The sequence below is a fragment of the Cucurbita pepo genome, chromosome 1, assembly GCF_057944985.1.
Source record: "Cucurbita pepo subsp. pepo isolate OVF chromosome 1, ASM5794498v1, whole genome shotgun sequence".
In the NCBI taxonomy this organism is placed as follows: Eukaryota; Viridiplantae; Streptophyta; class Magnoliopsida; order Cucurbitales; family Cucurbitaceae; genus Cucurbita; species Cucurbita pepo.
Window position 1 is genome coordinate 6,985,532 of NC_141798.1, and position 16,658 is coordinate 7,002,189.

A 16,658-nucleotide genomic window follows, 5' to 3' on the forward strand; every position below is an offset into this window, starting at 1 on the left:
ATTTATTGAAAAAATTAATTTGCTTTTGGCTGGTTAGCCCAAGTCCACCGCTAATCAATATTGTCCACTTTGACCCGTTACATATATAAGCCCCACCGATAGCCCATGTTGTCCATTATAACCAGTTACGTTGTCGACATCACAATTAATTTTTTGAAAATAATGAATTTGTAATAACCTAAGCTCACTGTTAACAAATATTGTCCAATTTAGCTCATTATGCATAGTGGTTAGCTTCATAGTTTTAAAACATGTTTGCTAAATAGAAGGTTTCACACATTAATAAAAAATGTTTAGTTTTGTTCTAACTAATGTAGGATCTCACAAAATTTATGAAATAATTTCTACTGTAATGGAATCAATAAAATTCGATAAAATTGAAAGTTTAGAATCTAAATTGATATAATTTCACGAGCCAAAATTTAAAAAAAAAAAAAAAAAATTATACCTTTTAAAGATAAATAATCCATTAAATATCGTAAACATGACACTTCAAGAACGAACGAATCACCAATTATGAAGGATAAAACTTTTTGACTTTGAGAGTGGACAATGAAAGCATGGTTGGTTGATTGCGGTACCACTCCGGAGTTTCATAATGTCCCGTAATTCATGCCCACCAACAAAGGAATGGAGCCAATCATGAACTAACTTCTTATTTCTATACATGGAAATTAGAAACTTTGGATATTAGATTTAATGAATTATTTGTGTTTTTTTTATAAGACGTATTATTTTTTGTCGAGTTTAATAAATGTGGGATGGAGACTCGAATCTATGTAATAAATGACTTCAAGTTACGATTCACGTGTTATTTAAGGATTATGGGTTTTTACCCTTGTAAGCATGTGTTGAACAAGGGTATTTTGGTCTTTTTGTTCACGGTGAAGATTTTACATCAAATTGAGTTTTCTCGACACCCTGCTTACAGTTAGTTTGTGTAAGAAAATTTGACTATTTAAAGCCTAAATTATTCCTGTGTTATTTAAGGATCATGAGTTTTGCCCCGGTAAGAATGTGTTGAACAAGGGTATTTTGGTCTTTTTGCCTACGGTGAAAATTTGACATCAAATCGAGTTTTCTCGACACCACGCTTAGAGTTACTTTGTGTTTAAGCCAATTTAATCTTTACTCATGGAATATTTAACATTGAAGGAAATAGTTTCTGTAACCGTCAAAGCCCACCGCTTGTATCACTACCAGTCTCACAGATTTAAAACGCGTCTATTAGGGAAAGGTTTCTACACTCTTATAAGAAATGTTTTGTTATTCTCTTCAACCAATGTGAGATTTCGCAGTTTTCCTTAGCTCGTGAGGCAATCTTTTCAAACTCTCCCTTCGAGTCGAGCCAAATTTAATTTTGGGTGTGTTAGTATTTATGAACCAATGGTTCATGTAATTAAACGTCCCTAATTCTCGACCTAGAGCTGTATTAAATTGCTTGTATGTATACTTATACGATGTACGAAGTTTAAAACTTTTTTAATTCAACCGTTATGTAGAGGAATCTAATCATCAACTTTTGATATGATAATTAATATCTGATCCACTGAACTATATCCAAATTTACGTAAAAATAGTTTAGACCCTTTTACCCTTTTTAGGTGTAACCTTATCTCAGTAATTTAACCCTATTTTAGTAAATTGTCAAACCTTCTGGACAAAAAGAAAAAGAAAAAGTGGGCATAGAGCGAGGGGCAATAAAGAAGAAAAAAGAAGCTTAGAATTGCCCCCACCTTCCGCCAGTCATGCATTAAAGGAAAGCTCTGATCATCAACAAAAATGCAAATGCTCTCACACTCATTTGCTTCACTGCAGAAACCTTCTTCGCCTCTCCAATGGCAGAATCGAACCTTGAATTTCTCCTCTTCATCTTCTTCATCTTGCTCTGTTTTTACAATGGAAACTCATCGCCATTTGGTTCAGAGGACGATGAGTCCTGGCTGAGCGAAGAAGACGACGAAGTTCACATTGTTCAGAGCGGCGGTGATTCTCAGAGGCGGTGCGATTTTTCCGAAGGAAAATGGATTTTCGATCAATCTTATCCGTTGTACGATTCATCTTGTCCGTATCTTAGTTCCGCCGTCACTTGTCAAAGAAATGGCCGGCCGGATTCTGACTACGAGAAGTGGAAATGGAAGCCGCGCAGTTGCTCCATTCCCAGGTTCTTCATTTTAATTGAAAATAGTTAACGTTTCGGAAATGCATGTTTAGAAATTTGGTAGAAAGCACTTGACGACGAAGTACTTTGGTTTAACACTCTCAGAGAGTGTTTTTGAAGTGCTTCCGTTAAAAAGGAAGACATTAGAAAGCACTACAAGTGTTTCATCACAATATACCAAGTTTCTTTTGAGTGTTTTCTTTATGATAATTTTGAATGACAATCGCTTTTAGCCAGGGAAAAGTACTAAGTGAGGTAGTGTAACAGTGAAGTTTTGAGGTTTATAATATGATTTGTAAGGTTTTGTTCCTATATCTTCTCATTCTGATGTTACAGGTTTGATGCCTTGAATTTTCTCGGGAAAATGAGAAGGAAAAGGATAATGTTAGTGGGGGATTCTATAATGAGGAACCAGTGGGAATCTCTTGTTTGCTTAGTGCAAGGAGTTGTACCAACCGGTAGAAAAAGGGTGACTTATAATGGTCCTTCCATGGCTTTCCATGCTATGGTGAGTGATATGAAATATGAATGAATTGATTTTTGCAGTTAGCTTTCTGTTTCCAACACTTGAAATTCTGCAATCTCTGGTTTGGGTATGAGAAACTGAAGCACTCTGATTTTCTTGAATAGGATTTTGAGACTTCAATTGAGTTTTCATGGGCTCCACTTCTGGTTGAACTGAACAAAGGAGCTGAAAACAAGAGAGTATTGCATTTGGATAGGATTGAAGAGAACGCCAAGTACTGGACAGGAGTTGATGTTCTTGTGTTTGATTCAGCTCACTGGTGGACTCACTCTCAACAATGGAGCTCGTAAGAAAATGAATACAAAGCCTTTACTTTTAGATCATATTAGCCTCTGTCGCTAACATTCTCTGATTATGACTCAGCATCTATTATTCCCTATTCCCTATTTTTGCAATTGCTGATGGGAAGTCTATGTGTGATATCCCACTTGGTTTGAGGTGGAGAACGAAACACTCTTTATAAGGGTGTGGAAACCTCTCCCTAGTAGACGCGTTTTAAAAATCTTGAGAGGAAGCTCGAAAGGGAAAGCCTAAAGAGGACAATATCTACTAGAGGTGGGCTTGGGGCGTTACAAATGGTATCAGAGCCAGACACCGGGTGATGTGCTAGCAAGGAGACTGTGCCCCGAAGGGGGGTGGGCCCCAAAGAGGGTGGATTTGGTGGGGGTCTCACATTGATTGGAGAAAAGAACGAGTGTAAGCAAGGGGGGTGGATTGTGATATCCCACATACACATAGGTTGGGGAAGAGAATGAAACATCCTTTATAAGGGTGTGGAAACCTCTCCTAAGCAGATGCGTTTTAAAATTCTTGAAGGGAAGCCCGAAAGGGGAAGCCCAAAGGGGTGAATTGTTTGGTCACTGAGGCTTCAATCGAACCTTAAGATTTCAGGTGTTTCAGAAAGTTGCTAATATCTTGTAAGAAAAATGTTAGCACTTGTATCAATATAGTTCAAGTGGTGCTGTGATTTTGGGACCTACTGTTCTGTTTTGTTTTGTTTTTGAGCTTCTATCACTGGTTTCAGATGGGATTACTACATGGAGGGCCAGAATATGTACAAATACCTGAATCCAATGGTTGCATATGAGAAGGGACTTACCACATGGGCCAAATGGGTAGATTTGAACTTGAACCCGGAAAAAACCCGAGTAATTTTCCGAAGCATGTCTCCCCGACATAACAGGTAAGAATCACATCCAATCTAAGTTCGTGTAAATTTCAAAATTCATATTCAATCTGTTTTCTGTTGTTTTACCAGAGACAATGGTTGGAAATGCTACAACCAAAGGCAGCCTTTAGCCTACTTCAGCCATCAGCACGTTCCGGGGCAGCTGCGCGTTCTTCAGGGAGTACTGAGAAGGATGAGATTCCCAGTATACCTTCAAGACATCACAGAGATGTCTGCACTTAGAAGAGATGGCCACCCGTCCGTGTACCGGAACGGTTTGGGTCAAGAAGGGAAGCAGCACCAGGAAGGTCTATCCTCTGATTGTAGCCATTGGTGCCTCCCTGGTGTGCCTGACATTTGGAATGAGATGTTAAGTGTCTTACTCTAAGTTCAAATGGTTGCTGGACTAGCTCAAAATGAAGTCATTAGAGCCACTCTTCTGCCAGCATAGGTTTGTCTATCTCTTGAGCTTGCTTCTTAGGTTTCGACAATGGTTAGCTACTGCTTAGTGTGTTGTATTACAAAACCGTGTCTCGATGCAGACGATATATATTATCATCTAACTATGAAATGGCATTTGTATAACCTTTCAAATTCTGGATATGATATAAAAAATTTCTAAGTTATTCTCCCTAAGAACAAGCCAAAGATTCATGTTCGAACACTAGTTGACTATCGAAAGGAAAATACGTTATTGTCTTTGAGAAAAATGCACAAAATCTTGTAGGACAAGATAAATAAAAGTAAATCATTGCCAAAGAGAACATAATTCCAAACTTTTGGATATAAATAATGTCATTGATGCGACATCTCCGAGCTTCTTCGACGCTGTCGATTTAACTGAAACAACAACCTTAAAGCTCTAGCCTAATGAATGGGAAGCATGCCTCTTTTTCAGCTTTGCGAGCTCCTCGGGGCTCAATCCGAAAGCCTTCTCCAGGAGATCTTCTTTGATCCCGGATCCGAAAACAGCAGCTGGAATTTTCATTAGTCCAGGATTTTGGCTGTCAAAACTCCCTATAATTGTTGCTGGAGTTTCTCCAACATTCATTTGGAAATGAACTAAGCCTCTAGGAAACACCATGACCTCACCTTTCTCAATTACCTTAGCAAATATCCGGTTACTGGTATCCACAAACCCAGAATATATCTTTCCTTCAAGAACAACAGCCACTTCAGTAGCTCTAGGATGAAAATGCGGAACATTGACACCTCCAACGTCAAAATCCGCTCTAACCATAGACATTCCGAGCGTGTTAAGACCCGGGAACACGTTCGAATTAACAGCTATGGATGAAAAGCCAGATCCATTAATAAACTTTCCAGGGAACTTTATGCCAGAGAAAATGAAGTCTTCTACCTTAGCCAGGGAAGAGTTCTTGCAGGGTGATTGAGTCCCGCTCGGCAAGCAGAAGTCGAATACCGGATCAGGATCCGACGCCAAGGTCAGAGATCCATGGAAGATGATGAGAAACAGAACCAGCATTTTTGGAACCATGGTTTTGCAGAGGCTTGTGAGCAACCACAGGGGACCAAATTGGCTAAAAACTAGTGGGTTTTGGTACAAATTTAACAGCTGTTTCTGTCTTATTCTTCAGAAGACTTTGCTTGGGAACGAAGAGAGTGGGTTAGCTAAGCCAAAATGATTGGTGGGTTGGTTGTTGTTTGCTTGCCTTTGTTTTTGCTCCCCTTTTCTTGAACTTAAAAAGTCTTAACTTTTGTTCATGACTTACATTATGGTTTGGAAATTAAGAAAGCAATGAGGAATAGAAATAAAAAAAAAATTAGTGTTACAATTATAAAAAGACGATTAACTATATACTAAACCACTAATTAGCAAAATTGTAAAAGCTTAAAGAATAATTTTTAAATACTTGTTTCTCCTTTTGGATTTTAATTAAGAATTCATAAACAAAACAAGATAAAGAAGAAAATTAGAAAGAAATAAGCATAAATTTTGAAAAAATAGAAAAACGAAAACGAAATAATTATAGTGAGTTGCAAGAATGAGAATCACTGTCACCATAAATCTAATGCTTTTCTCGTGTTCTTCTCAAATTAAAATTTATTTATTTGTACTTTTTCCTTGGGAATAAAAAGATTTGAATCGATGACATAAATTTTTAACCGATTGATTATTACTTGACCAATTATAAGGCAAGCAGGATGGTTATGGTAACCAATAACCAAGTCCTATAACAAAAGAAAGTCGTGGGAGAATTTTATTACCTCAGAAGAACTCATTAGCCAGTGCAATCTACAGTAATTTACATGCAAGAGAAAAGGAAATAATTAGCAGAGTACAATGGCTAAATGGCTTTCTAAGAAATTAATTAGCCATAGATAAGTGTTCTTACAGCTGCTTTAAGTTCTTGTCATAGAACTCTCTAAGGTTTAGGGTTTGTAATTCCAGCAAAATACACAACAAATATGCAACTGTGAGTTTTGAGTTTTGAGTTTTTCTAACAGTGCTCATTTTTTCTTGGCTTCTGCACTGCCTGTTGTCATAAAGGACTCCCCACAGCCACATTGACCTTTCGAATTTGGATTGATAAAGATAAACTCGGATCTACCAAGAAGAAAGAGAGAAAATAAGTTTCATTCGCCTACAAGATGATAATTTGTAATTTGTGTCTTACCTACTGAGTTTCGAATGGACTGAATCTAATAAATTTCTGTGCAAAAGATAATAAAACACCTCCAGCACTATAGAAAATTGATTGAGGAGCATTCAGAATGGAGTTAGCTCACAGCTGATTAAGACCTTTTAGAATATGTTTGGATTTTGGAATAGCAATGTAGCGTTTCTAGGATGTCAGTTTGATGTAATAACTGGCATGTTGATATTTCCTCAACATATGGATGATAATTGAGCTGAAAACATAAAATTGTAGGTAAGAGATTTCTCAAATACCTCAATTTGTCATCTACGAAGTCCATCTTTGTTCCTATTACATGCATCAGCGCCTTCGGTTCAATCAGTATCTTCACGTTTTGATCCTCGACCAGTTCATCGAACTTCCCTTTCTCATCTGAAATATTTGACAAATGAAAATGTTGATACGAAATAATGCAATATTGAAGTATTTCAACAGATGGAGATCATAACTAGAGTCCATTTATGCCAAAGGAAAGAAAATGGTTGAATCCTATTTCTTGCACAAGGAAAATGTTAATGATAATGTGATTATAAAACTGAGGTAATGCTGAGATAGAAAATCATCCAATCAGCCATAAAAAGCTGAATTGTGAATACTGATAACTGAGAAAATAGCCATATTAAATAAACACAAACAATAGTAAGTCCCAACCCACAGTGTATAAAATCTTAAACTTCTGACCTTCTAACATGTTAGATAACTATTCTCTCCAAGTTGACCCTTAAGAGGCTTGTTAGCCCATTTATCTTCTAATTAAATAAAAACAAACCTTGGTCCAATAACATACTAATTTACTAACTGTGAGATCTCACATCGGTTGGAGAGGAGAACGAAACATTCTTTATAAGGGTGTAGAAACCTCTACACCCTAGAAGATGCGTTTTAAAAACCTTGAGGAGAAACCCGAAAGGGAAAGCCCAAAGAGGACAATATCTATTAGCGGTGGGTTTGGGTCATTACAAATGGTATCAGAGCTAGACACCAAGCAAGGAACCAGTGAGGAGGCTAAGCTCCAAAGGGGGTGGACACAAGGCGGTGTGCCTGCAAGGACGCTGGGCCTCGAAGGGGGTGGATTGGGGGGTCCCACATCGATTGGAGAAGGGAACGAGTGTCAGTGCCAGCGAGGACGCTGGACCACAAAGGAGGGGATTGTGAGATCCCACATCAGTTGGGGAGGAGAACGAAGCATCCTTTATAAGAGTGTGGAAACCTCTCCCTAGTAGACGCATTTTAAAAACCTTGAGAGGAATCCCGAAAGGAAAAGCCGACAATATCTGCTAGTCGTGGGCTTGGGCCGTCACATTAACCATAGCAGGAAAGAGAGAGAAAGGTTCTCAAGTACAATTTAATCCATGTCCATTCCTGCTATGTTCTCGCAATAGCCAACCTACACCACAAAGTAAATGGTACTTGATGGAAACAAATGCTCACCATAAATTTGGGAGAAACATACGTTTAGTCTGGGATAGTAGTATATCAATAATCCATTAATCCCTATGTCGAAAGTTTGTGAAGCAACTTGTCGAATCCAAACTTCCCGTCTGGTAACACCATTAAATTCATAACTATTCTATAAGATCCAGAATGGTTTACAGACTGAAGTAGTAGTTAAGTTAATTCTCCTCTCATACATAGGACCCTGCATGAAAGATCATTTTAGTCTATCAACTGATGCATTCAGGCATGTCAGTTTTATCTTTCAGATTTGCCGTTTGTTAAGGATATCAAGAACGCAACGCTCATCTTCGAACAACTCGCCAACCATACCCAGGCCCAATTCTGGTTATGACAATTACAGAATCATTTAACCTTCTAGTTTTCTGCATCTAATAATCATAATAAATCCTCGGTCTTAAAATCATGATTCTTGGTAACTGGAGCTGGAAACACTTAAAGGATAGAGAATTTTTCTTCTAAAGGACTCCAGTTCCGACACATCTCCTCTTTAACTGTTAGGTTATATCGTTCAAATAAACGAAATACCTAATTATCTCGAATCAAATTCAAACAGCAACATCTGATTCATAGAAAAGAGGATACATAATCGAAAATTTTCATCACATCCTAAAATTCAGACATAAAACGAGTAAAGTGAAATCGCAAACAATCAAGAAAAAGTTAAAATTCATTAGGTATTACGAACCTGCGTAGTTGAGAGTATAGGATAAACCATTACAACCGCGCGCCTTGACGCCAAGGCGGAGGAATGGACGTTGGCGCTGTTGAAGAAGTTGTCGAATTCTAGCGGCGGCAGCCTCCGTCAGAGTAAGAATTTGGCGGCGAGCGGCTGGTCCGACCTTCTGAGAAGCTGCGGCGAGAAAGGAAGACGAAGAAGCTGCCATTTCCCTCCACGATCCTATCAATTTTTTCCTCTCCAAATAGACTCGCAAATGTTCATTTACTCGACAGCTTTCACCTTTTCTTTTTTTTTTTTTTCGTGGAATTTTCGTTACATAGCATTTTGGTTGAATTACAATTTGTCACCATTTTGTTAATGTTAATTTTGAATTTTAATTGAACTTGATAAATTATATTAAATAAATATTATTTCCATACACCCTGAGAGATTCGAACCTTCGGGGGGTTTCAAACAAAGCTTGAAAAAAAGAATGAAAAAAAAGAAAAAGAAACGTCGCCTGAGAGATTCGAACTCTCGCGGGGAAACCCCATGTACTTAGCAGGCACACGCCTTAACCACTCGGCCAAAGCGACTGTTTGTAATTCTCTTATATTTTATTTAAAAAATACGGTCTTACAAGCAAAAGACATACATAGATCATCAACAAATTTCATCTAAAAGAGGGCGTTTCAAACATCTTGCCCGTTTATAAATTTGAAAAATAGGAAAGTCTAATTAATCGGGTCGTTCAACTTTTTGTCATATTGGTTGGAGAAGTCAACGAAGTACTCCTCCTAAGAATGTAAAAATCTATCTTAAAACTTTGAAGGGAAGCAGTTGAAGAAAAAACCAAAAGAAAACAATATTTACCCGTGGGCTCAGACTATTACATTTTTATCGAAAGAAAAAAAAAAGTGTCAACCAAGTAGCCGGGATGTGCTGGGAAGACCAGAAATGGAGCCCCAATGTCTCCAAGAAATTCTGAACCAGTTTAGTACATTAAACAGTGGACAAAACAAACATCATGGCTGCCTTAAAATAAATATACAGCAGTCTAGAAGACTCAGAATCACATAACAAATCACACGCCTAACCTCTTCTCATTGCGTAGCTACAAATCCTTACAGAAATAAACTTCTGAATTCCCCATTTGCAAGTTGGCGCAGCTGATTGTAAGATTGGGCATCTGTACAATAGGTAAATTTTAACAAAGACAGTTTTGGTTTTGAAACCAAATATCAAAACAATTCATTTAGCCTACCATTACTGAGGGATAAGTGAAATGATTGATCGTATCAAGACCAAATGGTATTTGTAACAGTCAAAATCCACCACCGTTAACTGCTATTATCCGCTTTGGTCTGTTACGTATTCTCATCAGCCTCACGATTTTAATATGCGTCTGTTAGGGAGAGATTTCCACATTCTTGTAAGGAATGCTTCGTTCTCCTCTCCAACAATGTGGGATCTCACAATCTACACATCTGGAGTCCCAGTGTCCTCGCTGGCACACTGCTCGATATGTCTGGCCCTGATACTATTTGTAACAGATCAAGTCAATCGTTAGCATATATTGTTTGCTTTAGCTCGTTATGTATTGTCATCAGCCTCACAGTTTTAATACGTGTCTATTAGGGAGAGGTTTCCACACCCTTGTAAAAAATGCTTTATTGACCTCTCCAACTAATGTGGGATCTAACTGTATTTGACTAGCTTTCAAATCCATAGGGACAGTGATATATTATAATGGCATAGTGATGACAGAATGACTTGGTTTTAGTACATACCAAATGTGGTTCCAAAGTCCGTCCAATGTTCAACATTGATGATCTTGTTGCCCTCAGCAATACCAACCACCTCTACAAAGTTCATGAGAGGGACTGTGGGCAAGCCATGAACAGTCAAATGCTGTTCATCCGTAGACTTCCCTGTAACGACTCCACCATCACTTTGAATAACTTGAACAACTGCTCGAATCTTTCTTCCAGAATGCACGTTCAATAGTTCACCATTGCAAAAAACTGCAGGGTTTGACGTATCCATGTCTGAAAAATCAACCATGGTGAAAGTCATAATTTTTTGGATTCAACGGTTATTATGATCAGATCATGGCAGTGTAATGTTCAAAGCAATCTAAAATGACTTTATACGCATGATAACAAAAATCTTGTGCATTTCTACACTTACCAATTGAATAAATCTACACAAAAAATCAATTATACCTCTAAATTTTGAAATGTCTAAACTGATTCACTTAGGAAAGTTTATGATTTAGATTGATACCATTCTTAGTTTAGAATGTTAATTAATACAACCAAAAATTTGGAGTTTTTCCTTAAATGTAAGAATGATAGCACTTCTTCTGCATGCAATGGAAGAAAACAAAAACGTTAGAAAACAAATCGAGGAGTCTATTCTGCATAGGAAAAATGCGTTTCACCAAATAAACTTCATCCTCTAGTCTCAATAGTAAAACATCCGAAACAAACAACCTATTGCAACAACAACATTTAGCATAACAATATTTAACTTGATATGCGCGTGTTGTTTAAAACATTGAGATCATGACCTCTTAATAACTCTGTTCAACTCAAGGAGTTGAGAATGGCAGAATCGTGCAAGACGCGAAGAATAAAATTAGCAATCGATAGCACAAGTTTTTCATAAAAACGAGAGCTCATTAATGCAAAAACTGAATCCAATTTAAAAAGAAACAAACGTGAAAGGCTAGTGGGAAATCAAATTTTAATTTCCATGGCTAATATGTTGACCAGAACATATCACTAGAACGAGACCAGAAATCAATTACAATCCTCTATGCGAAGAAGATTACAATCAAGCAAACTAGTAAAATAAATTTAGATTTATATAACTGCTGAATGAAACACTTCGATCAAACATACAAAAGATCATCATGGCCCATGGTTATGAAGTAAATCATCAAACAACTACGTTACATACAATGGACGAAGAACAACTTGTTAATAACGAGATGAACTAAGTAGCAGAAAGCCTCAAAACCTAAATCTCCTGGTTCAGAACGATTTCTAACGCATACCTGCGTGTGTACTATGCTTCTTCCGCGCAGAGAGAGAGAGAGAGAGTTCACAGTGAGATTGATATTCCAAACGCTGAACTACCAAGAAGCGGGAATTTATGGCCTGGTTCTTGACCAAGATGATATTTTGGCGGGAACGAGACGAAGGGGCGAAATTTTGTTATTTATTTGGTTAAATTATACAAAAGGAAAAAGAAAAAGCCTTATTCTTATTTCTTATCGATTTATCGCTATCCATTACCTTTTTTTTTTTTTTTTTTTTTTCTCTTTTTTCCTTTTTGTGAAATGATTTTTGCTACCTATTTATTTAAAATGGATACAATTATTTGAGCCAAAATGAGGACACAAAGTATAACGACACATGCCAGATCAGGATCAAGATTCGAAATTTAGATTAGACACCTAATGGTCTCGGTACTCCGCTACATCCCCTGTGACATGATCATGTTACTTACTTCTCGCTTCTTAAGAGCAAAGACTATCCCTAAACGACTATCCCTAAACATGAATTATTACAATATAGACGCACCTTAATCTTAAAAGTGAAGATTATCCCCAAACATGAGTCATTCCAGCATATTTTGTACTTACTCACATGCATCCTAGAAAAGAAAGATGGGCCTTAGTGGTATAAGTAGTGACTTTCAATTTTTTTAAGTATTTCTTAGCTATCGTATCAATAGGATTCCTCACATTCGAATGTGGTATAGAGATTCGAACTAACAACTTGAAGATAAGAAGTACATGCACGTGCCGTAATGGCAATTGAAGATTATGTAGAATTTACATTTTGTTATGCAAGGTAACATTAAGCTCCTAAATAGTAAACAAGGGAGGAGATTATGTTGTGGACTAAAAAGTTGATACATTTCATAGGAACAGTTGACATTGTTGGAGCAATGCAATAGAATGGAGAATTATGCTATACATCATTTGCAAAGAAGCCCCCCACCAAGAAAGAAAAAAAAAAGGGAAAAGAATAATAATTTTGTTGATTAGTCTTTCCAGACAGGAATAATTCCTTGTGCAGCCAAACGTTTCTCAATCCAAAAAACTAAAAGCTTTGCTGTTACTTTCTTCTCATCCACCAGAAATGGCTCAACAGAGCTTCCTCCATTGCCATATGAGGATAGTGAAAACCCTTTTGGGCCTGTTCCAACAAGATTAGACATTGAGTTTAGATGTTTTTTTCCTCTTTTTTTGACTCATAAGTTGCAATATTTCTAAACTATCCTTTGTAGTAGAAATCCGTTAAAACTATAGATGGAAATTTAGACCTAGATAGGTGTAGCGATGCTAGCATGCTAATTTTTATCCAAGTTCACCGCTACGCTGTTCTAAATCTCAATTTTCATCTAGTAATTTAATAGATTTCTACTGAAAGGATAGTTTTTTATATGTTCATCAGTAGTAGTAGTAGATATTGTCCGCTTTTGATATGATTGCTGATAATTTGTTCTTACTTACATTCACCATTTTTGTATTTAACTCAAGGCAGTGAAAACCAGAAGCTAAAGGGTGATGACAATGATAAAATAGTTACGTTCTCTAAGAAGAATTTAGTACCTGTGAGGCCATTGGGGAAGAAAGCCCAAAATGAGTAGGGAACTCCATTTTTCGAGAATGAACCATCCAACTGCCATTGTCAATCCAAATTCAATGAGCTGAAGCTATGAGTTTATTAGTGAACGTTAATTGGGATGGAAGAAACTAACTCTGTCATCTTGGAACGATAACTCGATATCAGCAACATCGGCTTGTGCTTCAAGTATCGCTTTGAGTGAAGGTATGACATCTTCCTCCATCATTTGAGGCAGTGGCTTCACTGGCGCTTTTGCTGGCGGTTTGGGCTTTGCTGGAGCTTCCTTCTGAACTGCCTTTATCTCCTTTGGCTCCGCAGAAACTGATAGAAAAGACTTCTACTTTAGCAGATGCCATAAATTGAGTATTAATAAACGCAGCAGAAAGAAACAAATAAACCCGAGCATGACCCTTTTCATGTGGAACAGAAGAAAGGTCTCCTAAGAAGCATAGACATTTTAGTTTGGCTAGTGTGTCCGTATCCAACACATGTCAGACATTTGGACACTCCAATACTTGTTCGACACATGTTGTATGTTGTATACTTGTTAGCAATAGACAAGTTCAATACAGGTCCAAGATTTGTTAGACACGTATTAAACACTTGTTAATTATAATGAAAATACACCTAATAAAAGAGGACAAAAACAATAAGTTTTGAGCATGAAATACATTCAACTCATTTTTTTAGCATACAAATGAAAAAAACTTATTGACATTAAATTTACTTTTCGTATAAAAATGATGTATATTAATAAACATGTTTTTGTTTACTTTTGTATAAAAATGATGTATATTAATAAACACGTTTTTTTCCCTATCCATGTTCTAGACTTTTTTAAAATGACGTGCCATTGTGTCGGTGTCATTTCTATCAGTATCTATGCCTCTCAGGGGCACTCTGTCAATCTTTCAGTGGTGTACTATGAAAGACTTGCCAGCAACTAACCTGTTGGGGTAGATGATTCCTGCAAGGTAGAGCAGCATATGACTCTGCGTTCAGCTGGAAGCTTATGTACCTGCACAAGTCAACTTAAGTTATATCCACTCTTATTGGTAAACTAAATTTATGAAATGAAGAGCAGGATGCTATCTGTAAAGATGAATAAAGATGACAGATCCCAGCTATAACCATAAAAGCTAGGTGATACTATCACTCCACTGCTCCAGTAGATTTTTGTATACTAAAAAGTACTGGCTTGAACTCATGCGTTCTTTCTGGTACGGCAGGCATGCAACAAGATCATGAATGTAGGAAAAACTTATGTCTAGAAACAACAAAAGAAGAGATACCTAAGGCAGAAACTATGGCTCAACCATTCTGTTGTTCTTTGCCACTACCTACCTACCACATCACCGACTCGAGCAAGGTGGTTTGGAACTTAGGCATAAGTGTCTCATATCTTAGGTTTGAATCTATGAGATCCCACATCGGTTGGAGAGGGGAACAAAACACTCTTTATAGGGGGTGTGAAAACTTCTCCCTAGTAGACGCATGTTAAAACCTTGAAAGGAAGTCCAGAAGGGAAAACCCAAAGAGGACAAAACAGTAAGAAGGTAAAGCGGCTGGCTGAGAATCTCTTTGTGAACGGACTTCATCTGTTAGCAGTGGGCTTGGGCTGTTACAAATGGTATCAGAGCCAGACACTGAGCGGTGTGCCAGCAAGGACGCTGGGCCTTTAAGGGGGGTGGATTATGAGATCCTACATCGGTTGGGGAGGGGAACGAACGAAGCATTCCTTATAAGGGTGTGGTAACCTCTTCCTAACAGACGCGTTTAAAAACTTTGAGGGGAAGCCCGTAAGGGAAAACCTAAAGAGGACAATATCTGTTAGCGGTGGGCTTGGGCTATTACAAATGGTATCAGAGCCAGACACTGAGCGGTGTGCCAGCAAGAACGCTGGGCCTCTAAGGAGGGTGGATTATGAGATCCCACATCGGTTGGGGAGGGGAACGAACGAAGCATTCCTTATAAGGGTGTGGAAACCTCTTCCTAACAAACGCGTTTTAAAAACTTTGAGGGGAAGCCCGTATGGGAAAGCCTAAAGAGGACAATATCTGTTAGCTGTGGGCTTGGGCGGTTACGGAATCTCTTCTTCTATATTTATAATGTAATATTCTTAATCTATGTACACATGAATGCTACCTATAGCATCATATTACCTTCCAACTTTCCATCTAGTGGAGTGATTTGAAGGTATGGTTACCTTCCTCTTTATCTTATGGGGCCATTTTGAACTCTCATACATTTTTTTCCTCTACTAACTGAATCTTCCCTCCCCAGATCTCTCTCTCTCTCTTGTTCATGACTCTGCCCCCAGTTGAAACACTGTTAAGAATTCATCAACTTTAACTTTTTGGTTCAATTATGATTAATCATGATGATATTAGGGTAATAGATCCTATATTTCGAACCCTTACAAAGTCATTTCATCTACCACTACTATTGGTAACTATTTGTTTCACTTCGTGCCAATATCCAAGCCTACATGTAAAAAGAAATAATAAGAACATGAATTAAAAACTAAATTTATTGGAACTTAACCTTTAGTGTTCAATGATGATATAACAAATTCAAATGCTGAAATAGTTTTTTAAGTACAAATAATTTCAAAGTCCTAATAGTATAACTCTTCTGGAGTGGGACCTGGTTTATTTTCGGATTACAATTCCAAATCATGTTGCTAATCAATCGGTGGATACCGTAGTTTTGGAACCAAAACTAACAAACACGTTGATTCTAGGGAGAATTTTAAGCTTCGTTTTCCTCTTTTCCTCCTTTTACTCGAGCACTTCACATCTAAGTCAGAAGAATATAACGAAGTAAAATCGACTACGAGTTTCTAAGAACTATGCCATAAAAGAGAGTACGAAACTTGAAAAAGGTAAAACAGTTAAAGCGCAATCAAGTCAGGAATAAATTGTACGTCTATTCATAGCAGAATCAAACCAAGAATAACAGAATAAGAACCAGAAATGAAATCAGAATCGGAATAAGAACAAAACGAGGAAACATACCGTGTGAACCGAGAATACAGGGGAAGGTTTGGAATTCTGAGGAAAGTAAGTAGCAGTTGAAACTCCAATTCCGCCTCCTCCTTTGAGAATCATTGCCATCTAAAACGCTACCGAGGAGAGGGATTAAACTTGCAAAGAAGATCACAGGGCAAGAACTTTGAGTACAGTTTTGAAGAGTTTGATAGTGAAGATTAGAGGTTCATAGCGGTGAGATGAGAATCGTTGGTGTAAGGTAGTTGACAACAACGGCAAAGGAAATGCTTCTCATTCTGCGCTACAAAGACGAAGCGCGCGGATTTTTGTGATCCACTCGCGCTAATCGGAACAATTTCTACCACTGCTTTTCTTTTTTTTTTTCTTTTTTCCT

General features: G+C 37.6%; 5 protein-coding genes and 1 non-coding gene across 8 annotated transcripts; 1 reads left to right on the forward strand and 5 right to left on the reverse strand.

The window, feature by feature from the left end:
- Nucleotides 1-1,732: 1,732 nt before the first annotated feature.
- On the forward strand, nt 1,733-4,481 carry TBL36 (TRICHOME BIREFRINGENCE-LIKE 36). The gene is made up of 5 exons (XM_023683972.2): nt 1,733-2,164; nt 2,498-2,669; nt 2,792-2,973; nt 3,712-3,870; nt 3,946-4,481. The coding sequence occupies exons 1-5, from the start codon at nt 1,839-1,841 to the stop codon at nt 4,241-4,243; spliced, it is 1,137 nt and encodes a 378-aa protein (XP_023539740.2). The 5' UTR covers nt 1,733-1,838; the 3' UTR covers nt 4,244-4,481.
- A 102-nt stretch (nt 4,482-4,583) lies between these two features.
- Nucleotides 4,584-5,698, reverse strand: LOC111800335 (germin-like protein subfamily 3 member 2). Its single transcript, XM_087125816.1, has one exon. It carries the CDS (start codon nt 5,351-5,353, stop codon nt 4,718-4,720), a length of 636 nt encoding a protein of 211 aa, XP_086981942.1. The 5' UTR covers nt 5,354-5,698; the 3' UTR covers nt 4,584-4,717.
- A 155-nt stretch (nt 5,699-5,853) lies between these two features.
- Nucleotides 5,854-8,936, reverse strand: LOC111800355 (iron-sulfur assembly protein IscA-like 1, mitochondrial). Of its 3 annotated transcripts, XR_002815982.2 has the most exons (4): nt 8,659-8,926; nt 6,770-6,887; nt 6,213-6,424; nt 6,052-6,112 (listed from the first exon to the last, which is right to left on the reverse strand). XR_002815982.2 is itself a non-coding variant. In XM_087125817.1 (3 exons), the coding sequence occupies exons 1-3, from the start codon at nt 8,855-8,857 to the stop codon at nt 6,049-6,051; spliced, it is 381 nt and encodes a 126-aa protein (XP_086981943.1). In that variant the 5' UTR covers nt 8,858-8,936; the 3' UTR covers nt 5,854-6,048. The 3 variants fall into 3 exon arrangements, 2 of the variants coding, with proteins under 2 accessions (XP_086981943.1, XP_023539778.1); XM_087125817.1 differs by lacking the exon at nt 6,213-6,424 and having other exon boundaries at nt 5,854-6,112; nt 8,659-8,936; XM_023684010.2 differs by having other exon boundaries at nt 6,052-6,424.
- A 209-nt stretch (nt 8,937-9,145) lies between these two features.
- On the reverse strand, nt 9,146-9,227 carry TRNAS-GCU (transfer RNA serine (anticodon GCU)). Its single transcript has one exon. It is a non-coding gene; the product is annotated as a tRNA-Ser (tRNA).
- A 244-nt stretch (nt 9,228-9,471) lies between these two features.
- On the reverse strand, nt 9,472-11,842 carry LOC111800366 (replication protein A 14 kDa subunit B). The gene is made up of 3 exons (XM_023684023.2): nt 11,693-11,842; nt 10,422-10,679; nt 9,472-9,820 (listed from the first exon to the last, which is right to left on the reverse strand). Exons 2-3 carry the CDS (start codon nt 10,675-10,677, stop codon nt 9,756-9,758), a joined length of 321 nt encoding a protein of 106 aa, XP_023539791.2. The 5' UTR covers nt 10,678-10,679; nt 11,693-11,842; the 3' UTR covers nt 9,472-9,755.
- Nucleotides 11,843-12,532: 690 nt separating this feature from the next.
- On the reverse strand, nt 12,533-16,643 carry LOC111800345 (DUF2996 family protein). The gene is made up of 5 exons (XM_023683995.2): nt 16,292-16,643; nt 14,223-14,292; nt 13,408-13,595; nt 13,259-13,328; nt 12,533-12,842 (listed from the first exon to the last, which is right to left on the reverse strand). Exons 1-5 carry the CDS (start codon nt 16,388-16,390, stop codon nt 12,688-12,690), a joined length of 582 nt encoding a protein of 193 aa, XP_023539763.1. The 5' UTR covers nt 16,391-16,643; the 3' UTR covers nt 12,533-12,687.
- Between the last annotated feature and the right edge of the window lie 15 nt (nt 16,644-16,658).

Excerpts from the sequence above, each read along its gene's own strand:
- TBL36 (XM_023683972.2), top strand. The coding sequence starts at position 1,839 with ATGGCAGAATCGAACCTTGAATTTCTCCTCTTCATCTTCTTCATCTTG. Across the intron at positions 2,165-2,497 it reads CGCAGTTGCTCCATTCCCAG|GTTTGATGCCTTGAATTTTC; the intron begins GTTCTTCATTTT and ends CTGATGTTACAG. Across the intron at positions 2,670-2,791 it reads CCATGGCTTTCCATGCTATG|GATTTTGAGACTTCAATTGA; the intron begins GTGAGTGATATG and ends TTTCTTGAATAG.
- LOC111800335 (XM_087125816.1), bottom strand. The coding sequence starts at position 5,353 with ATGGTTCCAAAAATGCTGGTTCTGTTTCTCATCATCTTCCATGGATCT.
- LOC111800355 (XM_023684010.2), bottom strand. The coding sequence starts at position 8,857 with ATGGCAGCTTCTTCGTCTTCCTTTCTCGCCGCAGCTTCTCAGAAGGTC. Across the intron at positions 6,888-8,658 it reads CTATACTCTCAACTACGCAG|ATGAGAAAGGGAAGTTCGAT; the intron begins GTTCGTAATACC and ends CAAATATTTCAG. Across the intron at positions 6,425-6,769 it reads TTCGTAGATGACAAATTGAG|ATCCGAGTTTATCTTTATCA; the intron begins GTATTTGAGAAA and ends TCTTCTTGGTAG.
- LOC111800366 (XM_023684023.2), bottom strand. The coding sequence starts at position 10,677 with ATGGATACGTCAAACCCTGCAGTTTTTTGCAATGGTGAACTATTGAAC. Across the intron at positions 9,821-10,421 it reads GGACTTTGGAACCACATTTG|ATGCCCAATCTTACAATCAG; the intron begins GTATGTACTAAA and ends CCTATTGTACAG.
- LOC111800345 (XM_023683995.2), bottom strand. The coding sequence starts at position 16,390 with ATGGCAATGATTCTCAAAGGAGGAGGCGGAATTGGAGTTTCAACTGCT. Across the intron at positions 14,293-16,291 it reads CTGTATTCTCGGTTCACACG|GTACATAAGCTTCCAGCTGA; the intron begins GTATGTTTCCTC and ends TGACTTGTGCAG. Across the intron at positions 12,843-13,258 it reads CTTCCCCAATGGCCTCACAG|GCCCAAAAGGGTTTTCACTA; the intron begins GTACTAAATTCT and ends TTGTTGGAACAG.